The following is a 27942-nucleotide window of genomic DNA, read 5'->3' on the forward strand; positions in this document are numbered from 1 at the left end:
TATTAAAAATTACATTTCATGATTTGTTTCAGTTTACTTTCTATAAGATTATTTTGATCTTATCACATGAATCACATGTTAATCTAGGTAGACTTAAGTTATTTTATTATATTTTTTTCTAAATTTTTTTTTTTAAAATTTTATCCTTCAATATTAAATTGATTAGAAATTGAGTTTCATAATTTGTTTTAATTTGATTTTTATGGGGTTATTTTAGTGTAATAATTCTGGTAATAGGTTTGACAAGTTAACTTGAATTGACTAAGGTTATTTTTTTTTTAATTTTCTATGAGGTTATTTTGATCTCATAACCCAATTATGATTTTAACAAGTTAACCTAAATTGACTCAAGTTAATTTTTTAGTTTTTTAATTGATTTCTTTAATCTCATCATCCAACATTTGGATGATTGGAAACTAAATTTCATAATATTTTTTAATTTATTTTTCATGGAATTATCTTGGTTTTATGACTTAAGTCATGAGTTTAGTAGGTTTACTCGGGTTATTTTTAGGTCGTTTTTAATTAAACTCCTTTCAATTTCATCATTTAATATTAAGTTAATTTGAAATTGAATTTTATAATTTATTTTATATGGAGTTATTATGGTCTCATGAACCAAGTCGTTGATTTAGTAAGTCAATCCAAGTCAATCCAATATATTATTATCTTAATATCTAAAAAATATATCATCTTTAATCTCTTTTAAATCAAATTATATTTTTATTAATTATTTAGATTACATTTAGAGTCTCCACGTTATATCCAATCAATTTCTATATAATTTAAATCCCAGGGAGCAGATTCAGGCTTATGTATTTGATGGTAATCCACAGTTGTAGCATGGAATACAGATTTTTATTATCCAATAATGTGTCTATATTACTCTTCCTTTTTTGAGTTTTGAGAGTTTTCACCTTGTTTCATTGTGACGTATCTCATGTTTCTTAAGTGGTTCGAGCTATTGTTCCAAGAATGGCATTGGATGAGCTTTTCGAGCAGAAGGGTGAGGTTGCCATAGCTGTCTTGGAGGAATTGGAGAAGGTAATTGGATACCTGCTTCTTTTGTTGAATCCCATGGTTTTATAAATTTGTAGCAGTGGTTCTTTGGATTATTCAAATGCACTCTTCTTGATATATGATTCCTTTTTCTTTTTTCTTTTATTTTTTGCTTCTTGATATATGATTCCTTTTTCTTTTCTTTTTTTTTGTGTGTGCGTGCTATTGTTCTTATCTTATGTTGACTTAATGAATCAGGTGATGGGAGCCTATGGCTACTGCATAGAGCACATTTTGATGGTTGACATTATACCTGATGATACTGTACGCAGGGCAATGAACGAGATCAATGCAGGTATTAATCACCTTCTACACATTCTCACTTGTTTTACTACATAAATACCTTCTTGTTCTTTTTTTTTTGGATATCATATGAAAGTCATTGCTGATTTCTGGAAGGACACGGGAACTAAAATAAGTTGCCTACTCAATTTTTATACTTTTAGCTCTCATAGTTTGCAAGATGTAATAGACCAACTTTAACTGAATTTTCCACTACCATTATTCACTGTGAATTGTTTGTCTTTTAGCTAACTAGATGGTGTGTATTCTTGCTATCTTTCTAACAGCATCCAGATTCTTGTTTCATTTTATGGATCTCATTATCTCTATGCATGAAATTTGTCATTATACAGAGTAATGGTTTTACTAAACATCAACAATTGTAAACTTTCTTTCTTGGTAATTTCCTTAAAGTCTAAATTATCTGTTGATGTTTGATTTTGAACAAGCTTCCAGTTCTATGTATCTGATATAGTGATCATTTGCTTGCTTGCTATTAATGGCATTTAATTATGATCCTCAACTTCGTTTGCAAATAACTTTTGCATATCAATTCTGTATCTCAGCTCAACGACTTCAGCTTGCTAGTGTATACAAAGGTGAAGCCGAAAAGGTGCTCCAAGTCAAAAGGGCAGAAGCTGACGCTGAAGCCAAGTACCTTGGTGGGGTTGGTGTTGCCAGGCAGAGGCAGGCAATCACAGATGGTTTGAGAGAGAACATACTGGAGTTCTCACACAAGGTGGCAGGCACATCAGCTAAGGAGGTGATGGATCTCATCATGATCACACAGTACTTTGACACCATCAAAGACCTCGGCAACTCATCTAAGAACACCACTGTTTTCATCCCTCATGGCCCTGGTCATGTAAGAGACATCGGCGACCAGATTCGCAATGGGTTGATGGAGGCATCCTGTGCTCAAATTGATGAGCAGTGATACCATTCACCAGGCATCTTCCAAAGCACATTTTCTTTGAATTTGAATGCAAGATGGTAAAAAATACGATTTATGTAAATAGGATGAAATCCTATATTTTAAGTTTGTCATTGAACATGTATTATGAGTTTTTTATGCTCGAGTTGCCCTTTTCGCTAATGGAAAAGAAAACTATCCTTCGAAAACCTTTTTTACCATCACAATTTGCCTATAGAAAAGCTTCAGACATTCTACTTCACCGTATACACTTTTCACTTGTCTTCACCATCATCGTGTTTATCAAACGAAAACGTGTCCTGTCACCATCTTCACAAACAAAAAATCCTATGGGAGGAGCTTGTTCTCTTTCTCTGTATCTGGGTTTGCATCTCATTATGCACGCCTGTCATCCCCGCGGTGTCTTATCTGTTTACTGGGCTTGCAGGATGTTCAGTGAACCGTGTGGATTAATCGTGGTGTGCGTACGCTGATCCGGACATCCACGTAAATTAAAAAAAAAAAGAAAAAATCCTATGACGCTCATGCTATGATTATTAGATATTTACAGCAACATAAAAAGGAGAGAGAATCATGAAAGAAAGACGCACAAGGAGGAGAAACACAGTAAGGGGAGAAAAACTAGAGAAAAGGGGATAGAAAGAGAATAAAAAAACAGGAGAGGGAGAGAGAGAGTTTGTCCAGTAATTACAATTTGAGCATTGTGAAACTTTCCTCTAAACGCATCTATCTCTTAATCGAAGTCTATCTATAATCATAGCCTATCGTTTCTATCTTCCCTTTTAATTTGTAACTCACTCTCCATTCATCACGTTCCAATGATAAACACAATAGTGAAATTTGAAAATAAAATACGAAAAATTTGTGAACTAAATATAATTTATTCAGATTCGCATTAAGAAATTTAACAAATTCTTTAGCACCACCTCACTTGCAATAGTGTTGCTTTTCAACAAAAACTAAATATAATTTATAATATATAACATTGTTACAGTATTCTTTAGGTATTTATCTCAGTCTTATAATCTGTTTTATAAATCTGTTTTATAAATTTAATAGGTTAACCAATTTAACTTGAGTTTTTTTTTTCAATTTAATTCTTTAACATTGAATTTATTAAAAATTACATTTCATGATTTGTTTCAGTTTACTTTCTATAAGATTATTTTGATCTTATCACATGAATCACATGTTAATCTAGGTAGACTTAAGTTATTTTATTATATTTTTTTCTAAATTATTTTTTAAAAAAATTTTATCCTTGAATATTAAATTGATTAGAAATTGAGTTTCATAATTTGTTTCAATTTGATTTTTATGGGGTTATTTTAGTGTAATAATTCTGGTAATAGGTTTGACAAGTTAACTTGAATTGACGAAGGTTATTTTTTTTTTAATTTTCTATGAGGTTATTTCGGTCTCATAACTCAATTATGATTTTAACAAGTTAACCTAGATTGACTCGAGTTAATTTTTTAGTTTTTTAATTGATTTTTTTAATCTCATCATCTATAATATATAACATTGTTACAGTATTCTTTGGGTATTTATCTCAGTCTTATAATCTTTTTTATAAATTTAATAGGTTAATCAATTTAACTTGAGTTTTTTTTTCAATTTAATTCTTCAACATTGAATTTATTAAAAATTACATTTCATGATTTGTTTCAGTTTACTTTCTATAAGATTATTTTGATCTTATCACATGTTAATCTAGGTAGATTTAAGTTATTTTATTATATTTTTTTCTAAATTTTTTTTTTTAAAATTTTATCCTTCAATATTAAATTGATTAGAAATTGAGTTTCATAATTTGTTTCAATTTGATTTTTATGGGGTTATTTTAGTGTAATAATTCTGGTAATAGGTTTGACAAGTTAACTTGAATTGACTAAGGTTATTTTTTTTTTAATTTTCTATGAGGTTATTTTGATCTCATAACCCAATTATGATTTTAACAAGTTAACCTAAATTGACTCAAGTTAATTTTTTAGTTTTTTAATTGATTTCTTTAATCTCATCATCCAACATTTGGATGATTGGAAACTAAATTTCATAATATTTTTTAATTTATTTTTCATGGAATTATCTTGGTTTTATGACTTAAGTCATGAGTTTAGTAGGTTTACTCGGGTTATTTTTAGGTCGTTTTTAATTAAACTCCTTTCAATTTCATCATTTAATATTAAGTTAATTTGAAATTGAATTTTATAATTTATTTTATATGGAGTTATTATGGTCTCATGAACCAAGTCGTTGATTTAGTAAGTCAATCCAAGTCAATCCAATATATTATTATCTTAATATCTAAAAAATATATCATCTTTAATCTCTTTTAAATTAAATTATATTTTTATTAATTATTTAGATTACATTTAGAGTCTCCACATTATATCCAATCACTTCCTATATAATTTAATTTTTTTAATTAAAAAATATTAATAATATCTAAATATTTTTTTTAGCCACTGGAGCACTTGCAAACAAACTAGAATGCCACTAAATCCAACTGATTCCCTCTAATCATTACACTATTTATAATATTTTTCACTCAATTTAATTTTACACCATTTAATTGTACAAGTTCTTCAATTAAATCATTTTAAATCTTAAAATTGTTGTGGAATAACACCATTGAAATGAATTAGAAAAGGATATATTTGGTTACCATTCAGGGGGTTCACTGAGGCTAAGCACATCAGGGGATTTTTTGTCCCCATTATAGAAAGCAACACTTTAAACTTTCTTCTTGTAAAATCAAATGAAATATGTTATATTTTGAAACTACAATTGCAATCTTGAACCACCAATTCCTTCTTGGAAAACTATTGTAATATGTAATAACCCTCTTGTTAACTTTATAATTTAATAACCTAGGCTTTTTTATGGAGTATTTTTAAATTAAATTTGATAATTATTAGGGTGTTTAATTGAACAGTCTAATTACCGTTTCTCTCAATTTTATTTTTTTAAAATTAAATTTTTTATGTGTAATTACCGTTTCTCTCAATTTTATTTTTTCAAAATTAAAATTTTTACATGTTAAAATTGTTTTAATATGTTAATACTAAAAATAATTTTTTAATATATTTTTAAATAAAAATGCTTTAAAAACACATCATTACTTCATTTATAAACACGTTGTAAGATGCAATTTGGTTTAAGAATCGATTGAATCTTCTTGTTCATGAAAGATTAACCTAAACGTGAAAATTCGTAATCAAAACCACAGATAATAATCAAACTTAGCATCTAATCCTAAATTTGATTCACCAGAAGATACTTGCTCCCCCGTGCATGTGCTGAATGAAGTACAGAATGGGTACAAAAGGACACCAACATGTGCTAAAGCTTCTAGCCAACGTATCTAAATGGATCCATGCTCGAAAAAAGCTCAGGAAACCTGCAACTTCAAGACTTTTATTAATCTGTTATTATTCCAAAATCATGCTCCTCTTGATTCAAACCATGCAGAGAGAAGAAGACGACGACGACGACAATGACGACGATGAAGAGAAGGAGAAGATGACATATAATCAAGGGATTAAAAAACATAATTATGTGCGTCACGTATCTCATTAATACATATACATAAATACATATAAATACACGTGAGTGTGCTCATACATATAAACTCAAAGGCATATAGATATTAGTATTTTTGTTTAATTTTTTTATAAATTATAAATAGCAATATAATTGAAGAAGAAGAAGATGAGGCAATGCAACAATGCAAGTTAATGCAACGAAACAAAATAACATACATATAATAAAAATTAATCAAGGAACGTCGACCCATGCATCCATGTAGCCCTACAAGGATGCATTATTACCAATTAATCAGAATCTTTCAACCCACTACTTGTTTATATTATACTTTACGATCCTCCCCATTCCTCAACAAATTCTGAGTACCCCCACGTTCTCTGATTAATTCTTCTTCTTCTTTTTTTCCCACTTGTTGATTTTATGGAGTCTGATTGCAACCAAGGCAAGAGATCGATCACTAACAGCTTGGAAAATATTCAAAGACTACGTTCATGTTGACCAGACCATAGCTACACACAATTGCAGCATCTCCCATGGAGAATCGGACAAAAGGGGACATCTTACCACAATGCAAGAGAGACCAAAAGACAAAAAAATAGAAAAAAAAAATAGAAATGGGGATTGATTAATTTGTCATCTATGTTCTAGGAAGGAAGCAGCTTGATTTGGATCTACATCTTTGTTTTGCTTTCAGGGGGCAAAAATTGGACCTCCTGTAATGTAGCTGGCCAGTTGGTCATGCTCATAGCCAGCCATTCAAGACCTCTAAATTATGGAAAATTAACATGATTAAGCATATCCATGAAGGTGTCTGCAGCTATCGTTACGGGACGAAGGTTGTCATGAGTAGACATGATTATTTTTTAAGTATTTTTTGTTTGAAAAATATATTAAAATAATATTTTTTAATTTATTTTTTATATCAAAACATCAAAATAATATAGAAATACAAAAAAAATTATTTTGAATCAAAATAATATAGAAATACAAAAAAAAAAATTATTTTCAAGAAAAGAATGGCAAAACCAAACACGCTCCTCAAAATCCAAATTATGTTAATAGATGCTACCCAATTACCGAAACCAAACTAAACTTAGGATCCCAATTAATCGGATGGAAGGAGTTAATTAGGTAACATATGGTTGAATGAGGGCTCAATTTGAACAAGGAGTTGATTAGTTTGGGGGCTATGTTTGCTCTTTCTCCAATATTGTTTTGTTAATCTTGATGTTAATTTAGTCTGTGTTTTTTCTTTTATATTATTTTTGGTTCTGCAGGCAGCATTCTGATGAAGCAACCACTCTTCTAATCCAATCAAAAGTATGATAATTAATTCATATTATAATTAGGATATTTATGGGGATTTTTTACTTCTAGAGTTAAAGAGTTCTTAGATGCCATTGGTTGTCAGATTTTGGAGTAGGAATTTAATAGCTATATCTTAAATTTGTGGTGATAAGTTTGGATTTCAATATAAAAAAAAATCTCTTTTCTTTGAGCCATAATATATGCTTTAGAGCATTTCATTACTATTTCATGATAAAAAATAAAAAATTAAAAAATTAAAAAATATATTTCGTGTATTTTGTATTTTAAAAATATATAAATTCACTCAAAAACTTGGTCATATATTTATTTAATATTTTTATCTTTTCAATCAAATATATATTTATTGTTGTCTTTTCTATTGTAGAACAATAAATACTCATTATTAATATATCTTATCAGAATAATCAAGCTTATTTTGACCTTAATTTATAGATTTTAGAGTGCACGTGCACAAGAGGACTATCAACAAGCTACGCATTGTTTTGCTCCATATTCTGACAATTAATCTAAAACAAAATAAATTAATTAGATTTTCATTAATAAGTACAAGTTTGCTGGCTTGCTTACAAGACTAACATGGGTGTCTTGTTGGATTAGTCCCTAAAAAATCTCAACCAGACCTAATACATTGCCGCAAATGTCTAATTATGTCACTACAATGGTGGACAAAACAGCTAATCAATGAATTAACCCTCCCAGTTGAATGATAGAGCCTGCAAAATCAAGCTAAGATCTTATTAAAAATGGAAGAATCATCTACAAATTAGCTTAAATTATTTCAAAGGCGGTGCCCGGGAAGCTCGCCTATTTTTTTTTTTAATTTTTTTTTCGCCTAAAGAATTATTGAAGCTTGGGATCAATTAAAAGATGCCCATAATTTTCTGTCTCGAAAATCATTGAAGCTTATCTTCGTTGATGCATCCTTTTGTTCTTATAATATTTTTAACTGGGCCAGTTGGATTGACAGTCTCTTGACCGACCACCGTTTCTTGACAGTCCTATATATATATAGTTCCATCTGTATTACAAAGACATCATCAAAATCCAGCTTGAGAAAACCTCTACTCCTATCCGAAATCTGAATCAAAAGAAGAAAAAGCAACAGCATGGGTTACTGGTCTGCTGAGAATGCTACTAATGCATACCTCAAGACTCTGAGAATGGTAAGTCCACGAACATTTTTTGTAATTTGAGTTCATGATCTCTGGCAGTATTTCCTAACTGGGATTTTGAATTGATCTTGATGCAGGGTCAAAAGGCAAACGAGCCAGATGAAGCTGAATTCATTTCAGCATTAGCCGCTGGTAACAATGCACAACTAATGGTTGTAGCATGTGCCAATGCTGCCACCACAACCACAGTGGCCCTAGTGGCTGCAGCCCATCAAACTGGTGGCCGTGTAGTTTGCATCCTTCCTGGTCATCAAGAATTACAACTATCTAAAAAAATCCTAGGTTGTGATGCCTGTCATGTTGAGTTCGTTATTGGAGAAGCTCGAAGTCTATTATTAAGCCATTATAGTGAAGCGGATTTTGTGCTTATTGATTGTAACCTTGAGAATCATGATGGTATTCTTGGCGCAGTACGAGCAGGCAGGAAAAGAAACGGAGCTGTTATAGTGGGGTATAATGCATTTAGCAAGAGATCATGGCGATCTGGTGGGTCAAAAACACAGTTGTTGCCTATTGGAGGAGGATTACTGGTGACCAGAATTCCTACAGATGCCAAGATTGCTGATGGCTGTGGTTGCGGGAAGAGGAGCCATTGGGTTGTCAAGGTAGATAAATGTACCGGCGAAGAGCATGTTTTCAGGGTCAGATTCCCACAAGGGAAACAAATCGAAGCTTAATTAGTTCTAATTTAGAGAGTCATCAAGATGTAAAATATCAAAATCATATTTCAAATCTGGAAAATAACCAGATACAGCTAAAACAGATAGAACTGAAATGTTCAAAAGGAAAAATAACCAAATCCAGGGAACCTAGCAGGATAGCCTGAAAAACTCTGGTGAGCAGGGAACCTATAAATCATGATGTTCTGATAAATCTCTCCATGATCAACAATCCGAGAAGGGAAATAGGGGTGATTGACTGCGTCAGGAAATACTTGCGTCTCTAAGCAAATACCAGCATGCTTAGCATAAACGCATCCACCTTTCCCCTGGACATTGTCAAGCATGTTACTTGCATAAAACTGCACTCCAGGCTGATTGGTCCATAGCTCCAACTTCCTCCCAGACACAATTTCTTGCACAACAGCAACGTTCATAAAGTGTCCAGGATTCAAGTCATCTAACACATAGGTGATGTCATATCCATCAGGCAATTGATTGAACATGCTCCCAATCTCCCTGGCTTGGAGGGAATCATAAGGTGTATCCTTGACGTTGACAATTTCTCCTGTCGGAATGAGTTCTTCATCCACAGGAGTAACTTCAGATCCAAAAAGCTGGATGGTATGAGAGAAGATGTCACCACTGTTGTGTCCACCGAGATTTCAGTAAGCATGCAGTGCCAAGTTCACTGGGGTAGGCTTGTTTAGAGGCTTAGCCCACATTCTCACAGCTAGCTTGTTTGCTTGAACTATCATGTATGTCTCACAGACACAGAAACATCACCAGGAAAACCTATAGAAAAGAAATTCTCCGATCAATGCAAACACCATACATGTATACAAGGCACAAAGATCAGATACAAATGAGACAGAATTCTAGCCATGGAAAGAAACATTACCTTCCTCTCCATCAAAGCTGTTGTACGTGAATGTTGTATGTTTACCATTATGACTAGCTACATCTCAGACAGCCTCACTAAAACCTTCAGGGCCATGTAAAATGTATGAAATATGGAGGGAAAATAGCATAGCAAAGGCATGAAAGTAAAAGGATATCGTGGTTCAAGAACATCACTCTTCATTCTTTTCAGCATGACATGTCCATCGAAGAACCCTCCTAGAAGAGAATACCAAGAAAGACCAGTACACTATTTGTTTGATTCCAAATTGATTACGAAATAAATTAAAGATTGCTTGACCCATTTTATATTTGATGAAAAATAAAATAAAATAAAAATACCTAGAAAAAGTAGTAGAGCTGTTGTACCTCGTACTCATCAGCTGGATCAAATCCAAGAACAGTGTCCTCTAATTTTCCTGAAAATAAAAAACGAGAGAGCATTTATATCATTATCAGTATTTTTAACATTAATAATATTAAAAAAAAAAAAACGAAATAAGGAATTAAGGAAATGAAAGCAAACCATTTTTATCTGGGAGAACAACGGGAAGCAGGGTTGCTCCAAAATTGGTCACCTTAATTGAGAAATCACCCTTTCTCAGCTCATAAATCCCGTCTTCATTCTTTGCTTGATTAGAGTTAAGATTTGAAGATAATCCTGTTATGATTTACCTAAAATTCTTTAATTATTTGTTTTATTTCAATTCATATTTATTATATTTTACATTTTAACTCGTATTTATTGTATTTTATTGTTTTTCATATTTTATCATCAAAACATGTTTCATTATAATAGCTTCATTATCCACTTTTACATCCTCCTGTTTCAACAAAATTCATTCTTTTATTCAATGGTAACTCTTGTTCTTTTTTTTTTAGCAAACCTTTTTTTAATTTTATCATTCCATTTTATTTTTTTTAGAAATTTGACTCGGTGATTTGCTTACATTTTCTTTATATTTGGTTATCACTGTAACAAAAGGGAACGTGCCGATATTAGGATTCTCAATTAACTAAAATATTTTGATGTATAATCCTCCAAATTAGGATTCATGAATGAAAAATCTCTTTCATTTACTATTAGTAAGAATTAGTTGTGCAAAAGTAATGAACACGTAATGCAGCTAATAGAGTGGTAGAAGTTGCTATTAATATCTGCTATTTTTGGCGGCAAGTCAAGTCTTACACATTCAATACTTAGCTGTGTCCTTTGAAGGATGAGAAATTCTGATAACATCTGAGATGGAGTTTGTTCTTGAGTTTGTTAGGTGCCCACTAACTTCTATATATGGATCCCAGGTGATCAACATTGATATCATTTGTAAATCCCACGTTCAAAATCATTAAAATGATAACGGAAGAAAGAATGCTGACTCCTCGCCTGTTTCTTGTTTACATGATCATCGTCTCTTTGGCTACAGTCTCACCGGCTTCGGCGTTCATGTCATGGTTCAGGAAACGTCCCGTGCAGAATGTGACAGTGATCAACGAAATAGAGAGCAGAGCAACCATGATAACTAATTGCAGGACAATATTCTTTGACTATAAGATAAAAGATATCCCTTATGGGGAATCTTTTTCCTTTTCTTTTGTTCCTGATGTGTGGGGAACAACAGCATATTGGTGCAAATTTACTTGGAATGATACAATGTCAAGAAAAGAAGTTTCAGCCGTCCTCTTGGTTTTTGATGCATTGAAAGGTGATGAAAAAAATTGTGCTCCAGAATGTCGATGGAGGATCTCATCAACCGGCTATAGATTCTGGGATGGATTCCTAAGTTGGGGAACCTTCTCTGTCAGAAGGTTGAAGTAAACATGATCTAATATCAAGGCATGCATGATGATGATGAGTATACATCCATACATATATATATAGAGAGAGAGAAATTTATTCCTTTTTTTTGGCATGAATCATGAATGTAAGGATATATGGATCAGTTTCGTGATAGATAGTTCATTTCAGGACAAGTTGTGGTGTGCAATAATTGGAAGATTGGCTGTGCCCACTTCTTTGTAAGCTCTAGCATGTTTTCAAATTCCTCAGATGTCTAGCAAGATTTCACTCATATTGGATCTTCTTAACATTGGCAACTTAATTATTTCACATGCAAATGTATTTGTATTGTTTGAAGAATCGACTGGGTGCATGGACGGTCAGGAAATAGAAAGGTAGACAGATCACCATGGCTTTGTCTAGACATCAGATAACCAGTCATGGCTGCCTAAACTGTAGACGATTAGTAATGGCAGTCCCCCATCCAGTATCAGTAAGCATGGTGGGAAAGAAAATGTGGGATCCGAAGGAATGTTTTCAATCCTAACAGGTTATTTCATGAAGCAGTTTATAATACCAGATGTGCAATCATGATTAGCACCAAGAAATTGCAATTAAAAAATGACGCTGTTCTAGTTTGGATTCATCAAGCTGATTTGGACTGTAAAAGATGTCGTCAAGAGACACGAGACCAGCGCTCTTGTGAAACCTCGCATGTTGCATTAATTAGAAGCAGATGAATGCGATTACAAGTAGGGGAAAGCAATATCCAACACCAGCAACATACCAGCACATTGTAAGAACCTCTGGTGGATAATGCTGTTTTTAACATTTGCCTTTGCATCATTACAACAGCTGCATTTCCAGATAGCCAAAACATCATCACAGACTCCCATAGCAAAGATAGTTCTCCACACCACCATCCTTTAGTCTCTCACTCCATCTCAAGGAAACAAAAATCCTTTGGTGTTCTCTCGCTCCATCTCAATATGGAAACAAAGATGGTAAAAAAGGTTTTTGAAAGATGTTTGATTTTATTTTATTTGATTTTATTTATTTTATGTTCAACATATCATGTATCATTAATTCCTCTTCAAGGTATTCTTCTAAATTAATCATATCATATATAATTCCTCTTCAAGCTTTTCTCGGAATTCTGAAGCATCCCAACTCCCCTGTCCTATGACAACAACTTCACATCTTTTATCAAACTCAAGCAAGTAAAATTGAGTCCATGTAACAACAGAAACAGCAAATCCGAGGCCTTTCAGGTTCCTTCCTCTGCTACTTGCAAGGGTCAATAACATTAGGAGTCTCAACTCCACTTGGTGTGCTTGAAAGGCTATCAACAGATTGAACATCATCCTCCAACTCCTCTTCATCAAGATGTTCTTCCTCTTCTTCCTCCTCCTCCAAATCACTCCATGTTCCATCACGGAGGTATCTAGTAGCAGGACTATCATTGTGGATGCTGCCAGCTGATGAGATGTGATCAGCTTTAATACTGTCCCTGAAGATGAGCGAGCAGTAAGCATCATTCACACCATAAGGTCCTGGCGGAGACATTGTCATGCTCTTGAAATATGGTGGCTCATGTATGTATGTTGATTTGGAATCCCAAGCATATAGAGTGCCTGAAGTGCAGATAATTGATTCCACATGGGATTTCCCTTGGTGATTGCCTGATTTGTACCCTTGAACGTATCAGGCAGCACACTTGAATGAACAACATGAGCAACTTCATCATTGGACGGCCAAATATTCCTGAAAAATTATCTTCTTTCCATCTTCGGTTTTGGGTCCAGCACTTTGCAATTGTTGTCCTTCCAATATAGGAAGCCCAGCTCGAAATAAACCAGATGCGCTGCCTCCACCTAGCAAGCCATAAAGTCCAAGGAATAAAGATGTCCCAAGACCAGCACCCCCATGTCATCTTATTGGAACCAACACCCCGTGTAACCCTAAATGTCGTATCTGGGTTTCCAGTGTTAGCAGCAGCAACGGGAGCAGGAGTTGATGAGGCAGGGCAAAACCACGAGCCATAAGAATGGTGTGATCAGCTTGCAAACCATGCTATGAAGGGTCTGATCCGTATCTACCATCATTACCACTTCCCTTTATTCCTCTTCTTCCACACCTTCCTTTCCCTAACAATTCATGTTTCCGCCACACCACCAGCTATGCTCCATCTAAGCGCTAAGATTCCAGACAAGGTGTCACACCTCGTCTGAAGGTGTGTTATGTTAATATTTTGTGATTGTTTTTTATGTTTCCTTTTAGATCTTTATTCTATTTTCTTCTCATCACCTGCCCATAAGAAGAGAAAAGTCCAATAAATTTGTTAAACCCTTGACATTCTTACTTCAAATAACTCTAGTATATAAAATGATTGCATTAGTTCTCATTATTTTAAATATTTGTAGCTAGAAATAATTAATTTAATAAATGTCGATATGAGGATACCCTTTATTGTCGGGAAAGGAAGACCAAGTTTTATAAATTAAAGGCATGGTTTTATTTGGGGATCATGCAATTTTCGTATAGAAATCATCCCAAATTCACTAATAATATTACCAATCCATTTCATTAACTGAACCCAACAGGCTGCCACAGGCAAGTACTAGGTCTCACAAATCAAATATATCAATTCGCGAAGCCAATATGAGGGCAGTGGCTCTTTTAAAATAGAAAACGAACGCTAATTGTATGGACCTTGGGGATGAGAATACATAGGAGTTGCAGCATTTTTTCCTGGGGCATATCACCTCTTTACAGCAGTATTTCAACAACATGAGGTGAAGACAAATGAAAATTGCCCACCATATTCCATCTCCGGTCCACAAGAAACCGCCATCCATTGACATTTGCGACAAAGTTAGCCAGTCCTCAGCAAGAGGATATCGCAATATAACTAAGAACGAAAGTTCAGTGAGTAGTTAGCGCCACTGCCATTTCTCAGCTTGCAATGTCATATTTGAAAACTTCCCAGGCAACGGCTAAGAAAATACTCATGGAAACTAGAGACAGCTACTACAGTTACCTAGTTCATGAACAACTGCTTCCGTAGATGGTCTTTCAATGGGAGACTCGTGAGTGCAAAGCCAGGCGATTCTTGCAAGCTTAGCTGCTTCATATTCGAAGAATCTGCCATGGAGATTGGGGTCAATATAATCTTGGAATCTGCATGCATCTGCTCCAAGACGTACCAAGTTAGTCACTTTTCGCTTCCCCGAGAGAACTTGGAAAACTATCACACCAAATGCGTACACGTCACTTTTGTCTGTGAACCGGCCTGTGGTAGTGTACTCAGGAGCTAGGTACCCCATGGCAGCACTGGTTTTGAGTGCTGAGAACACAATGTCATTTGTAAGAAGGTTTTGCAAGCCAGAATCTGCGAGCAAGGGACTGCATCGCTGGTCGATTAGGACCTTTTCAGCAGTGATGTTTTGGTGGATCAGAGATGGTTTGTTCGCTTTGTACCCATGTAAATATGCTATACCTGCTCAGGAAATGAACAAAGCTTGGTAAAACTTGATCAAAAGAAATTTCTCACTGAAATCCAATACGATAAAAAGAGTACACCTCTATTCTGTTTGCTTTCTAGTCAGAATTTTCTGTTTGTGTGACAGGATAGCACGTCAAGCAGGACAATGAATCATTTGCTAAGCTTTTGGGTTAAGAAATCAGATCATTAGCTGACTTGTTTATGTTATTAAATGCACCAGCACCGAGCAGGGGGCAGGAAAGATTAGAAAACGAAGTGGAAATGAAAATCATAGGGCATTTTGATTACCATTCCTCCGTAATAATTTCTGGTCTAGTATAGTTTATTTTAATAATCCTTTTAGACCTTCATAGAACGATCAGAAATCAAGAGTCACAAATAACCACAAGGAAAAACTAACCTTTGGCGATACCCCTGACGATTGAAACTCTGGTGGACCATTCAAGCACGTGACCATCCCCATCCTTCACATCAAGATACCTCAGCAGATTACCATTGGGAACAAAATCATAAATGAGAAAGCACTCCCCTCGGCCCCTTGAACAGCAGAATCCTCTCAACCTCACTAAATTCTCATGCCTCAGTGATGTCAAAGTATTCAACCCCTTCAAGAACTCAGTCTCCTCTGACTTGCAGCTGTTTTTACTAATGCTCTTGATAGCAACAACAGACCCGTCTCTTAAAATTCCTCGGTATGTTGCAGAAAAGTTACTCTTACCCAACAAATTGACCTCCGAGAAGTACTGTGTGGCAGTCTCCACCTCTTCCAAATTGAACCTGAAACTTTGGAAGACATCCTGGGCATTCCCACTAAAATTCCTGCCATCAGCTAAAGGGTCCCATCCATTAGGATACTCAAGACTGATTAGAGGAGAGCCATTCTTCCTGTAAACTCCTTTTGCCTGGTCAGTACTTAGGCGGCTATCAGAAACTTCATATGAGCTAGCAAGCTTCTGTTTCCGGCGGCGATACTGAGTAAATGTCAGAATTCCTATGGCTGCCAGTAAAATCGTTATGACAACTGTAGCAACAGCAGCCGATGCATGATGGGACTTTGACGGGTTTGAACAGTGAGTTTGGTTGCAAAGCAACGGCAAACTTGCTGTTTCTGGGATCTCTCTTGGCTGGCCATTTACACCAGTTCCAAAGGGTTGGGGTCTGCTTGGATTAAGTTCTGAAGCATTGCAAGCATTCAGAGACACAAACCCAGCTCCACACAATCCCAAGTTGTTTTCATACAGGAATCCATCATTCAATCTCTTAAGAGCTGCATTAAACAGGTAAGCACAACATCAAATCAGCAAATCAAAAAAGTCAATAACCAGAAAAGAACAAAAAAAGCACTGTGATTGATAAAGATTAATACCTAGAGGTACATTGCCAGAGAGTGTATTATTTCGGATATCTAGAAATTCAAGCAGAGGAGCATCGGCTACTTTTGTTGGAATTGAACCAAACAAGTGATTGTAGCTCAAATCTAGCCTCATTAACATCCCCAAACCCCCTAAACTCGCAGGAATTGCTCCAGTGAGATGATTTGACTGCAAAGTAAGAACAGTAAGCTTCTCCAAGGACCCCATCTCAGTAGGTATACTTCCTGTGAACTGGTTATAACAAAGCTGCAAAACTACAAAGACAACACAAAGAATCGATAAGCAAAGACAGAGTTGATAAGACAAAAGACTATTATCCAATATAAGACAACATGAGAATGATCACCAAGTTTTGATATTTTGCTAGAAGAAAGATGTTAGTATAGTTGCAGAAGCCAACACACAATCAAACAATATGTTCAAGCTTTTCATGAACTCATATGAGTGAACTTGCAGAAGCATAAATCAAAAGAGTTCCAAGCTTTTGGAGTCATAGGAAAAGGGAAATAAAAAAATGGAACTTTTCTAGTAAATAAGCTCTAGATCAGAAATTTGAAAAAAAAATTGAATCTTAAGTTCACATGGTTCTGATTTCCAAGAAAAGGGGCATTTCATAATTAGTTCAAGACAAGGATATCTGTATGAGGAAAAATTGAGAGGCATTATTATCTATCTTTTATGTTTCTTGAAACACCTTCAGAAAACTTATAAACTGCATATATTCAGTTAAAGGGAAAGAAAAGCTATGTCGTGGACAGAGACAGATAGTAATAGAAAAGAATATCACAAAGAGACAATGACAGTTAGGAGCAGAACATAACAAATAACTTTCAAATTTTTTCAAACAAGAGAGTAACCAAGGAGGTTTTCTCAAAGAAAAACTAGCTAAAAACATAGTAAAGCCCAAATATTTACACAAAATAAACAACTAACCTTGCAAATTGGCCATGTTTCCAATCTCAGGAGGTATCTCCCCGGACAGATTATTCACATTCAAGTACAAATCACTTAGCTCAGTCAAGTTAGCTATTTCTCTTGGTACATCTCCATACAAGGAGTTGAAATGCAAATACAAACCAGTCAAGTGTCTTAACCCAGCAATAGCAGGAGACACCTTCCCGTAAAGCCCTTTTCCTTGTAGTGAAATATTAGCTACTTGACCCTTCTCATTACAAGCAACACCTTCAAATGAACCATCACATGGGCTGCCATTAATGGTCCATGAAGTGAGGTACCTGTTTTCTGGGTCTAAAGCAGCTTTCATATCCATGAGTGCCCTGATCTCAGTATTTGCAAGAACCCAATTTGGCTTTGACAGTAAAAGAAAGAAACCTAAGAGAAAAACAGCAAAACCCATTTCTTGATTTTTCTAGCTCAAAATGTTAGAAGATGACCTTCTTTAACAGGGGTTTTGGACCTTTGGTCTGGTTTTGAGCCCCTTCTTTTTTTTGTCCCTTTACTTGACAGTTTGTGTTTGTTTTTACATTGCAACAAAGCAAAAGTGTCTGACTTCTCTCTCACACACGCTCTTTTGGCATTTGAGTTCTATATATTATCCTGTTTCAGTGTATTGGGCATGGCAAGGAAGAGACAAAGGTGGCAGGGATATCCATGCTTATTTAATGGAAGAGTGTTGTACTGTATAGGAAAATTCAAAAAGATATGAAAGTTTGTGATTTTGATTTCTGGCCGTTTGATTGCCTGACTTTTTTGAATGAGCATGGGATTTTATGGAGGCTCAGTTGCCTTCCAGTTGTGATTGGTCACAATTGTGTTCATCATTCCTTTCTGCTGGTCAAGAACATGTTGTCATGAGAGAGGGACACACTTAGCTTTTCTATGGTGGTACCAGTAAAGAATTTTAAAATTGTTTTTGAAAATAATTTGTTTTTTTATATTTTTATATAATAATATTAAAAATAAATTTTTAAAAATAAAAAAAATATTATTTTAATAATTTTTAAATAACATTTTTAAAAATAATTTTTAAAATTTTTAAATTTCATCAATAAACTCTTGAGAGTTACTTTTCATCAATACTTTAAGTCTGTTTAGTAATATGATTATAGTTATTTTTTAAAATATTTTTTATATTAAAATATATTAAAATAATATTTTTAATAAAAATTAATTTTTTAAAAACCATATTCTCATGACTTAAACCCCATTACAGTTGTTTCATTTTATACCTTAAGACTGAAATTATTTTTTTCTTGATCAAAGAGAGTCTGCACACATCAAGATTGAAGGATCCTTACAAATTTCACTTATAATGGTTCAATTTAAGATATAAATTGTAATGATTAATGCAGAAATATATATATATATATTAATCACCGAGCTGACTTTTAAATCAGAATACTTAGACATTAATTTTATAGTGTCTTTGTTTATGTGGTTGTGCGGTGCACCGTGTAAAAAAATAAAATACATGCTTCTAAATATTATATACTGTGCAGTGCACTTCATTAATGATCAGATCTTAACGTTAAGAAACTCTTTTTCTTGAATTTAAAATAAGTAATGATTCAAGGAAGAAATAGATGTTTCTTTTCTACAGCAATATGCATTTTAATTTTTTTTAATTAGAATAGTTGTTGCTTTTTAAAATATTTGTATTTTAAAATATATTAAAATAATATTTTTATTTTTAAAATTTATTTTTTATTTAAGAATATCAAAAAATATTTTTTATCATAAAACACACTCAAAAAAATTATATATGCTGTGATTACAAAAAGGCACTCTACAATCAAATTGCAAAGTCCGAACAGTGATAGCATAATTATTGGAAGTGATTAACGCGCATGGGGAGGAAAATAATGTAAATGATTAGCAAACATGAGAGAATGTTCCTAATCATTCAATCTTCCATGTAAAAATCTATCCTTGATAGTCAAATATATATGTAAAATAGTAGCCAGGGTTATTATTTGCTGGTTAAACAAAATTTAGAAATTATATATTATTGGTCTTAATTTTTTTTAACATTTAATTAATGGCATTCTCAAGCACGCTTTGACAAATTAGTATTAAGTTTAACCTAATCAGAATTAATTTCAAAAAACTATAAATTATTAAATTTAACCATGGAAATCTGGAGAATTTGTTTTTGATCCAAGAAATGAATGGCTATTTACCAAGATGATATTTGTTAATTTTATAGTGATTATGTTTTAAAATATTTTTTATTTAAAAATAAATTAATATAATGTTTTTTTTATTTCCAACACATTTAAAAAATAATTTAAAACAAAAAATAATAATTTTTTTGTCAAACAGTGTGTGGATACAGTTAATAACGCTACCTAAGATTAATGGCGAGCACCAACCATGCCACGTGGTAATTTATGACTTGTCAGGTACAGAACTGTTGAGGCTCATGGCACAACCTGCTGTCTTGCAGCAGTCAACGTGGATCAGCGTCCAATGGCAAAGCAAGTTCAAATTCAAAAAAAGCATAACCATGTGTACGCAACCCTAGAGTAGTCGCTAGTAGACCCTCAATCTAATTGGATTGAGATACGAAATCGAGATACAACCAATGGGAGCTCTAGGGTTTACGTTCTTTTCATGGACTGGCCCTCATGCGATCACTAGAAATTCAAAAACCATGAATCCATGTTGCCTCCCGTACTTTATGGTCTCTTTCATTGTGCCATGTCAGAGGCGGACAAACTTTGTCTCAATGCTAAGCTTCTTGTTCTTCAGACTTAGACACTCCTTCCGACAGATCTTGATTTCTTTGGTTTCTGAGTTGCTTTTGTTCAATGGTTTGTAGTAATTTTGATTTCTTTTTTTAGCAAATCTTATGTTTAGCATTTAGATTTTGTTGAGATAGCAACTAATTGGAAGTGTTTTTGGCTATGTGAAATTGGAGTATAATTAGTGGCTCTGTAGCAAAATCTACATGAATTTCATGGAATTTTACATATATCTGTCACAAGACTTCTAAAAATATAACATAGGTTCAACCCTTGTTTTTAAGTTTGGAAGCATCTGATGGACTAATTCAGTTGATTTAAATCTGAGATTAATCTAAATTTTTTTATAAAAACAATAAATAAATCAACTTAGAATAATCAAATTAAAAAAACTAGATTAATCTAAACTCGGTTAACCTAATTAAAATTCAATTAAAAACTCGTTGATTATTTTAATATTTTTTTTTTAAATATCAACTCAAATTAATATTATATTCAAGTTTAGTAGCTTTAGAATTTGGTTTCTTGCCCTTATTAAAAAAAAATAGAAAATAAAACAAGATAAAGATTTAACCAAGATAAAAATCATAACAGTGTAGTGTAGTAGTTGAAAATGTGAAGGTTTTTGGAGAACTTCAACCGGTGCTTTACTTGTATGGACATGGCTAGGAGCTCGAGCCTCTCAAAAGACAAAACCCTGTTACGTTCCACTCCCCAAAGTTCTTATCTTGATCCTTTAAAAGGACCCAGGAAACTAGAAGCCTTCTTCCCCAGAGTTTTTTTTACTATTTTTAACACGCTTAAAGCAAAAGAAAACTATGATTCTTTTTTTTTTATAGCCCATAAAAGAAAATTTTCAGGGTTGAAGTGGAAAAACGAGAGAGCAGACGCAAAGATGGGTGGTCCTCATCATGCATGAGAAAAGTGGTTCCCTTCACTAAGGCAAGATGGTGCTTTCCATGCAAGAACTAGATGCTTCAAGGAATAGATTCTGCCTACCTAGTGAAGGGGTAAAGAAAGTCCACACCATCTATAAAAAGCCATAAACAAACTCTGTGCTGCAAAAACCAAGTTGGAACAATAGTGGAAAAGGAAGCATCCAAAGAAAATCACAAGACAGAGAGCAATAAAGAAAGCTTTTGCTGATGAAAGTTGGACCATTGCTCGAAAAGAAACTGAAACTAGGAGGACCACTGCACTCACGTTTAAGGCTGTGGGGACACCAGCTCAATCAACCATATCATTCTACTTAGTGGAACCTCTGGCACCAGTACTGAAAGGTTACAAATACACAGGCCACTGATCATGCAAAGGACTCGTCATGGTTTACATATCTTGTTCGAGCTTGTGATCAATGGCCCAGCAAGTCCTCTTCTGCATGATATTCTGTGACCAGGACCACATGAACCAGAGAGATTATAATGCAAGAAATGGGCCAGCTGAAATGTGAGTTTCAACACTTGTAGACATGCAGTACCGTGCTTGGTTCGAAGTGTATAAATTGGAGAATATTTTGATGATTCTTGTCCTCGACACCATGTAATTTTACAAGGACATGGAAATGGACGTCTCTCCCTCCTCCCTCCTCCCTCAGAGAGAAGGATAGAGCATTGATTGATTCCTCTTACAAAGACAAGCACTTTAGGATCGTTCTGTTCATGATGGAATATCTGGGGTTGCTCAATCCATTATCTATCTATAATTAGTTGTAATCCACCGTTTAATTGTTTTTAACTTCGCCCCATGTTCTATTAACTGATCAAAATTCTTACATTGATCCATAAAAATATCCAAATCTCGTCTCATCCACCGTTTTATCGGGTCGTGGACCCTTCTTTGGCATAGATAATTCTTTCTAGTATGACGTTTATTTTTGTATTTTTGTGGTGCAAAAATATTTGATATATTATTTTAAAAAATATTATTTGATATATTTTAAATAATTTTTTTTAAATAATTACTGCCATAACATCAGACTATATTATTTGATATATTTTAAATAATTACTGCCATAACATCAGACAAGCGACATACTATAGTAGAATTTGTTGTTTTTTTATGTAAGAGTAGATCTAAGTCCAATAGCTCCGTCTCCGTTCATATTGGACCAGCAATGGTATTGGCTAATGTGCTGGGGGAGGGACAGGGGGGGCTGTGAGAATTCTTTTGCTAGAAAAGTGAAAAACAAATTTATTCCTTGGCGTTATTCTTAAAGTGTTTTTGGGAATTTGTTGCCTATCTTATACCTTTTTGTGGAACTTTCCTCGTCTCTTTGCAGAAGCACAAGGCATCTCTTTTTTATATAATAAAAATGGCTTTGTGTTACTTTTCAATCTATTCTTTTATGCATAGGCATGGTTCTTGACTTTTTTATTATTATTATTATCTTTTATGGTTTTGTGGTATCTAGCAGTGCTTAGCCCCCCATAAGTGTGGGCTTGGAGTTTCTGTGTGGCTGACAGGCTGAGTGTCCAGCAAATTACCAGAGGTAAAGGAGCTGGGAACAGCTTGTGCAGGATAAAGTTGTTCGATTGATGCCGCCAATGGCACGGCCACACAGAAACTCCAAGCCCACACTTATGGGGGGGCCAAGCACTGGTCATGCCCCTCTCCTGATAAATGTTCACAAGAAATGGAGCCATGGCGCCACTGAGTGGGGTTGTTCCTTGATCTAAGTTTGTGCCAAAACCAGCACATGGAAAGTTCCAATAAGAATGTTTGAAGTGCCTTTAGCTTAACTTTCTGGGTTCTTTCTTCTTCGATACGGCACTGGATTGCCATTGATTCTCTTACGAGTTACGAGGAAGGAATTAAAGCTATTCCTGCCATTTTTTCTAAACCCTTAAACCACATGAAATTGATTGCCACATTAATGATTAGGATGCACGTCTTTGTGTGCTGGGAATAAGATTGCTTTGTTTTTAAATGTTTTTTAAAAATATATTTTTTTTCAAAAATTATTAAATTAGTATTTTTTATAACTTTAATAAGTTAAAAAAATATTTTAATATATTTTAAAACAAAGAAATTATTAATATAATCCTATATATCATAATAGCAAATATATTGATTTGTTTGGTATTGTGATAATTCTTGTGATTATAATTTGAAAAAAATTATTTTATAAAAATTATTTTTAATTAAAATTAATTTGATATTTATGTTTATTTTACTGTGTTGGATTAATTTAAAATGTTTGAATTAAACCCTATTCAGTAAAAATAATAGGATATATTTCTACTCTTCACGTGAACAATAAAACAAGCTACATTGTTTATTAAACAACACAGTACAATTAACTCTATTCATTAAACAACATAGTGTGACCAACTCTATTCAAATAAAAAATAATTGCCTTTCTTTTCTCTGCATTTCAAACAAAAAAAAATTGTGAGATTTATAACTAATAAATTATGTTTTTTTATTTTTAAAAAGGTTGCATTTATATCTTATTTAAAATGCAACGAAACTTTATAAATAAACACTATTGATATAATGATTAATTTTTGTTATAAAGGTTCATGGAAATTTTTTTATAACTAATTTTCATCAAATAAAATATATGAGGCCATGAAAAAAATATTTTAATTTATCAAACGAAATTGATTAGAAAAAAGAAAAAACTATAATAATTACATTATAACACTGGACATATATGAAAAAATTATAAATGCACATGGAGTTCCATCGAGTTAGAAGGTAACGTTTCCATTTCTGTACCAAAATTAATCGGGTATTTTTATCCGTCTCTATTTCTATGAAGACAAAAATCCCTCGATGCAGGCCTCCGAATCAACGGAGGCAGGTGCAATTGACATCCCTGTGGCTGAGTGATTGGCAAATGGCAACCAAAATGGCGAGTGAACAGTAATCGCCATCAAAGAAAAGGATGAAGGAAAGCAAAAGTTGTAATTTGGGCTTTTTTGTGGTCTAAAGTGTTACAAGGCCAAGCCCAGGAAGTTAGGTCCAAATTCCAAAATATTCGATTACATAAAAGGGCTTGAGATTGTCAAGAGAAATAGGCTTTTATTGGTGCGTGGTTGGGATCTTCGGAATCAAATTCACAAGGATTTTTAAATAATTATATTTCATACAAGTCTGAAGAGAGGAAAAAAAATCTATCAAGCAACCTGATGATCTTCTAAAATGAGATGTTTGGGTAAATATTTGGATAAAGTTTAGTTATTATATTGGGATAAAAAAAATGAAGATGGGAGAAACAAATGAGACATGTACTTTTTTATTTAAAACTATAGAAATTTATAGGTAAATTTATTTTTTATTTTTATTTTTTTAATTAAATATGATTTTTCCATGCTGTTCTAAAATAGTAATCAAACCCTAATTGGATTTTAAGGTAAATCCCACAAAAATAGAGGTATAAATTTAAATGATGTTTTTTTATTCTTGCTTTCACAATGAATTAAATATCCTCCCAAATTATGTCTTAAATAGGCTATCAAATATAAAAAATTTCATTTATAAAAAAATTAAAACCTCAATTACTGTTATAAAGATAAGTAAATATACTTGGTATCTGCTTGGTATGATAACTTTATTTGCCTTTAAATGTATTTTTAAAATACATTAGCCTAAAAAATATTAAATTAATATTTTTTTAGTATTTTTTTTTATAATTTTAATGTATTTAAATTAAAAATTATATATACACATGGCTTAAAATAACCCAGATAAACCCAAACAGCTACTTATAGCTATTATTGACAATGTTCTATTCTAGTATGGTCATCATGTCATCATCAGATACGAAAGCCATGGGATAAGACTTCTTAATTCACCCCAAGCCCAAAACATTAAAGGTCCACATAATAAAGCTACGGCCCAGACTTTAAATTTCAACCGAGATTTCCGTAAGGCCCATTATTGATATCGCTTATGTATAAAGTGCAAACCCTAGAAATGGCGATAAAAAGTAAGCTCTAGGGTTTGCGGCTAGTCGCAGAGGAAGCGAATCACAAGCACACACACAGAGCGCCGGCTTCATCACCGTCACCATGGGTCGTATGCACAGTCACGGGTACTATCATTCTCTCAAATCTCCCTCTTTCTCTCTTTATGGACTTTTCTTCTTGGTAAAAAAACTGACCTTTATGCGGTTTGTTTTGCAGTAAGGGTATTTCAGCTTCAGCTTTGCCTTACAAGAGAACTCCACCAAGCTGGCTTAAGATTTCTGCTCAAGATGTGAGTTTTATAAACCCCTTGTCTTTTTTCTCTGTTTTCTTACTGAATCAATCAGTGTTAAAGATTAAAAAGGTGTGAGCTTTATTTTCAAGTCACTAGATTTTTACCTGTTTTTATAGTTTCATAGTTTCTTATGACTCCAGGCCGTTGTAGTTATATTTTTAGCTCATTTTAGACATGGGTTTTCAATCATTAGCTTTTTTTTTTCAGTTTTGCATCGTTGGTTAGTAGGAAAAATTATTAGTTTTTGAAGCTAGGAAACAGTAATGATATTTTTTTAGTTCATTTTTAATGGTGGCTTTTTATCAAGTTTGGCTATGCACTGTAGTTAACTTGAAATTATAGGACATTCAAAGTTGATTGTGATGGAAGGGAGTGCTTATTGAGCTGGTATGGTTCCAGGTTGAGGATAACATCTGCAAATTTGCAAAGAAGGGTTTGACTCCATCTCAGATTGGTGTCATTCTTCGTGACTCTCATGGTATTGCTCAGGTCAGGAGTGTTACTGGAAACCAGATCTTGCGTATCCTTAAGGCTCATGGTACGTGTCTCTTTGTTATTTTTGGGATTTTTTTGTTGATATGTGCATGTAGGCAATTTTGCTGCTTTTTGAAGAGGGATAAAATCCATGTTTTGATTCTATTTGGTTGTTGGGAAATGTAAGCGAATGGGATTAGTGGAATTGAGTGCTTTGTTTGTCAAAGGAATGGAACTGAAGTTTTGGTTCTGTGTCTATGCATGAATGTTATTTCAATCATCCTTAAGCAAATGGATATAAATTGACTTTGGTTCAGTTTTTTAACTCCTGGATTTTAAGGAACTGATTATATTTGATCTATTAATTTGTGCTGATGATTGAAATCCTTATCAGCAAGTGAGTGCTGCTCTCATCGAGCCTCTTTTTTGTGGATGTTTTGATTGTTCTGTTGGTATTTGTATGTTTAGGTCTTGCCCCTGAAATTCCTGAGGATCTGTACCACCTCATCAAGAAAGCTGTTGCCATCAGAAAGCATTTGGAAAGGAACAGGAAGGATAAGGATTCCAAGTTCAGGTTGATCCTTGTCGAGAGCAGAATTCACAGGCTTGCTCGCTACTACAAGAAGACAAAGAAGCTTCCTCCTGTCTGGAAATAGTAAGCCCGTTTACTTTTTCACTACCCAGTGTTTGTGCATGGTAGCCTTCAATTTTAGATGGCAGCACCTTGTAAACTTTCTGAGGTGTAGTTCTTCATCTGTGATCTCAGTTAATACCTTGCTCCGTTCCTTGTAGTTCGAGTAAGATTATGACCAAAGCACTCATATTTCAATTGAAATTTTGAATTAGTATCCTGCTCCCACTCGTTTTACCAACTTTAATCAAGATTTCAAGCTGTCTGCAGGGTTTTTTTTTTTGTCACAAATAATATCGTATGCCTATTCACTTAATATTCATAGTATAACTCGCTTTTTGTCTTGCAGCGAGTCATCCACTGCCAGCACGCTGGTGGCTTAGACAATAGTTACGCATGTGGCACGGTTTGATACATCCTGCATGGATGGTCTTCGCGTGGGGGACTCCGTCATAGTTCATAAGCATTATTATGATATCATGTTAGCTGGGACAAAAGATGGAGTGGATCCTAGAACATAAATTTTGCTTTAAATGTTTGTTTTGGCGTTTGAGATTCTGTACTCCGTGTATCCTTTAAGTATATTTTGTGTTTTGAGCTATTAAATTATCTTTTAAACATAATTGATTTGCCTCAAACTGCCTATTTGGGAGACGGTGGTTGTCTCCCTAGTCTCTTCTCGTTGAAACCTGTTACCAATATTGTACGATAATGTACGTCAGTACATAGCCCATGGAAGGTAATCATTTCTACGGTTGGGTTTCAACTCGAATTTTGAAACAACGGGAATTAATTATCACAATTTCAACTGCAAGACACAGATCACCCTAGAGCATTTGTTGGAGCTTGGAAGGTAGCAGAGAAGCAGGATTGGAACCGGCATGAACCTCTATTTCTTCCTTTTTGTGAAAGATAGAGTTATAACATGAATTTGCTCTTTGAATCCTGGCTCAAAATCAAAATATAAATGACTGGCGTCAAATACAATATTAATTAAACCAGATTTGACATTAAACATGTAGAACTTGATTGAATCAAAATAAAGTTGTAGCATGAATTTACTCTTGAATATTGGCTCAGATGAGGATTGAATTCCCTAGGGTTTTAGTAAATTGATTGTATGGACATGATAAATATATTTTTCTGGTAGCTTGGAAGTTGATCCAATAATTTATTAATCTAAACTTGTTTTTTTTAATCTACTTTTTTATAAATCTAATAGCTATAGATCACAATGTGAGTTATTTGGAATTGCAAGAAATTTTGAATTTTTTTATTTAAAATTAAGTTTTTAGGTTGATGGATGTTTTGATATATCATTTCAAAAATAATTTTTAAAAAATAAATATATATATATATATATATATATATATTATTTTAATATATTTA

The 27942-nt window shown here is 33.7% G+C and overlaps 4 protein-coding genes and 1 pseudogene across 4 annotated transcripts; 3 read left to right on the forward strand and 2 right to left on the reverse strand.

Annotated features, from left to right (window-relative positions):
* Positions 1 to 613: 613 nt before the first annotated feature.
* LOC105137633 (protein PPLZ12) lies at positions 614 to 2475 on the forward strand. The gene is made up of 5 exons (XM_011043438.1): positions 614 to 634; positions 750 to 825; positions 953 to 1044; positions 1258 to 1354; positions 1908 to 2475. The coding sequence occupies exons 1-5, from the start codon at positions 614 to 616 to the stop codon at positions 2276 to 2278; spliced, it is 657 nt and encodes a 218-aa protein (XP_011041740.1). The 3' UTR covers positions 2279 to 2475.
* Positions 2476 to 8212: 5737 nt separating this feature from the next.
* Positions 8213 to 9084, forward strand: LOC105137602 (uncharacterized). The gene is made up of 2 exons (XM_011043401.1): positions 8213 to 8316; positions 8403 to 9084. Exons 1-2 carry the CDS (start codon positions 8260 to 8262, stop codon positions 9000 to 9002), a joined length of 657 nt encoding a protein of 218 aa, XP_011041703.1. The 5' UTR covers positions 8213 to 8259; the 3' UTR covers positions 9003 to 9084.
* LOC105137634 (aldose 1-epimerase-like) lies at positions 9006 to 11399 on the reverse strand (annotated as a pseudogene).
* Positions 11400 to 14200: 2801 nt separating this feature from the next.
* On the reverse strand, positions 14201 to 18252 carry LOC105137603 (Leucine-rich repeat protein kinase family protein). Its single transcript, XM_011043402.1, has 4 exons — positions 17473 to 18252; positions 16533 to 16793; positions 15567 to 16433; positions 14201 to 15160 (listed from the first exon to the last, which is right to left on the reverse strand). The coding sequence occupies exons 1-4, from the start codon at positions 17894 to 17896 to the stop codon at positions 14679 to 14681; spliced, it is 2034 nt and encodes a 677-aa protein (XP_011041704.1). The 5' UTR covers positions 17897 to 18252; the 3' UTR covers positions 14201 to 14678.
* A 6904-nt stretch (positions 18253 to 25156) lies between these two features.
* Positions 25157 to 27176, forward strand: LOC105137604 (40S ribosomal protein S13). Its single transcript, XM_011043404.1, has 5 exons — positions 25157 to 25281; positions 25373 to 25445; positions 25848 to 25986; positions 26391 to 26577; positions 26903 to 27176. Exons 1-5 carry the CDS (start codon positions 25259 to 25261, stop codon positions 26934 to 26936), a joined length of 456 nt encoding a protein of 151 aa, XP_011041706.1. The 5' UTR covers positions 25157 to 25258; the 3' UTR covers positions 26937 to 27176.
* The last annotated feature ends 766 nt before the right edge of the window (positions 27177 to 27942 follow it).

The sequence above is a fragment of the Populus euphratica genome, unplaced genomic scaffold (assembly GCF_000495115.2).
Source record: "Populus euphratica unplaced genomic scaffold, PopEup_1.0 scaffold149.1, whole genome shotgun sequence".
Lineage (NCBI taxonomy): Eukaryota > Viridiplantae > Streptophyta > Magnoliopsida > Malpighiales > Salicaceae > Populus > Populus euphratica.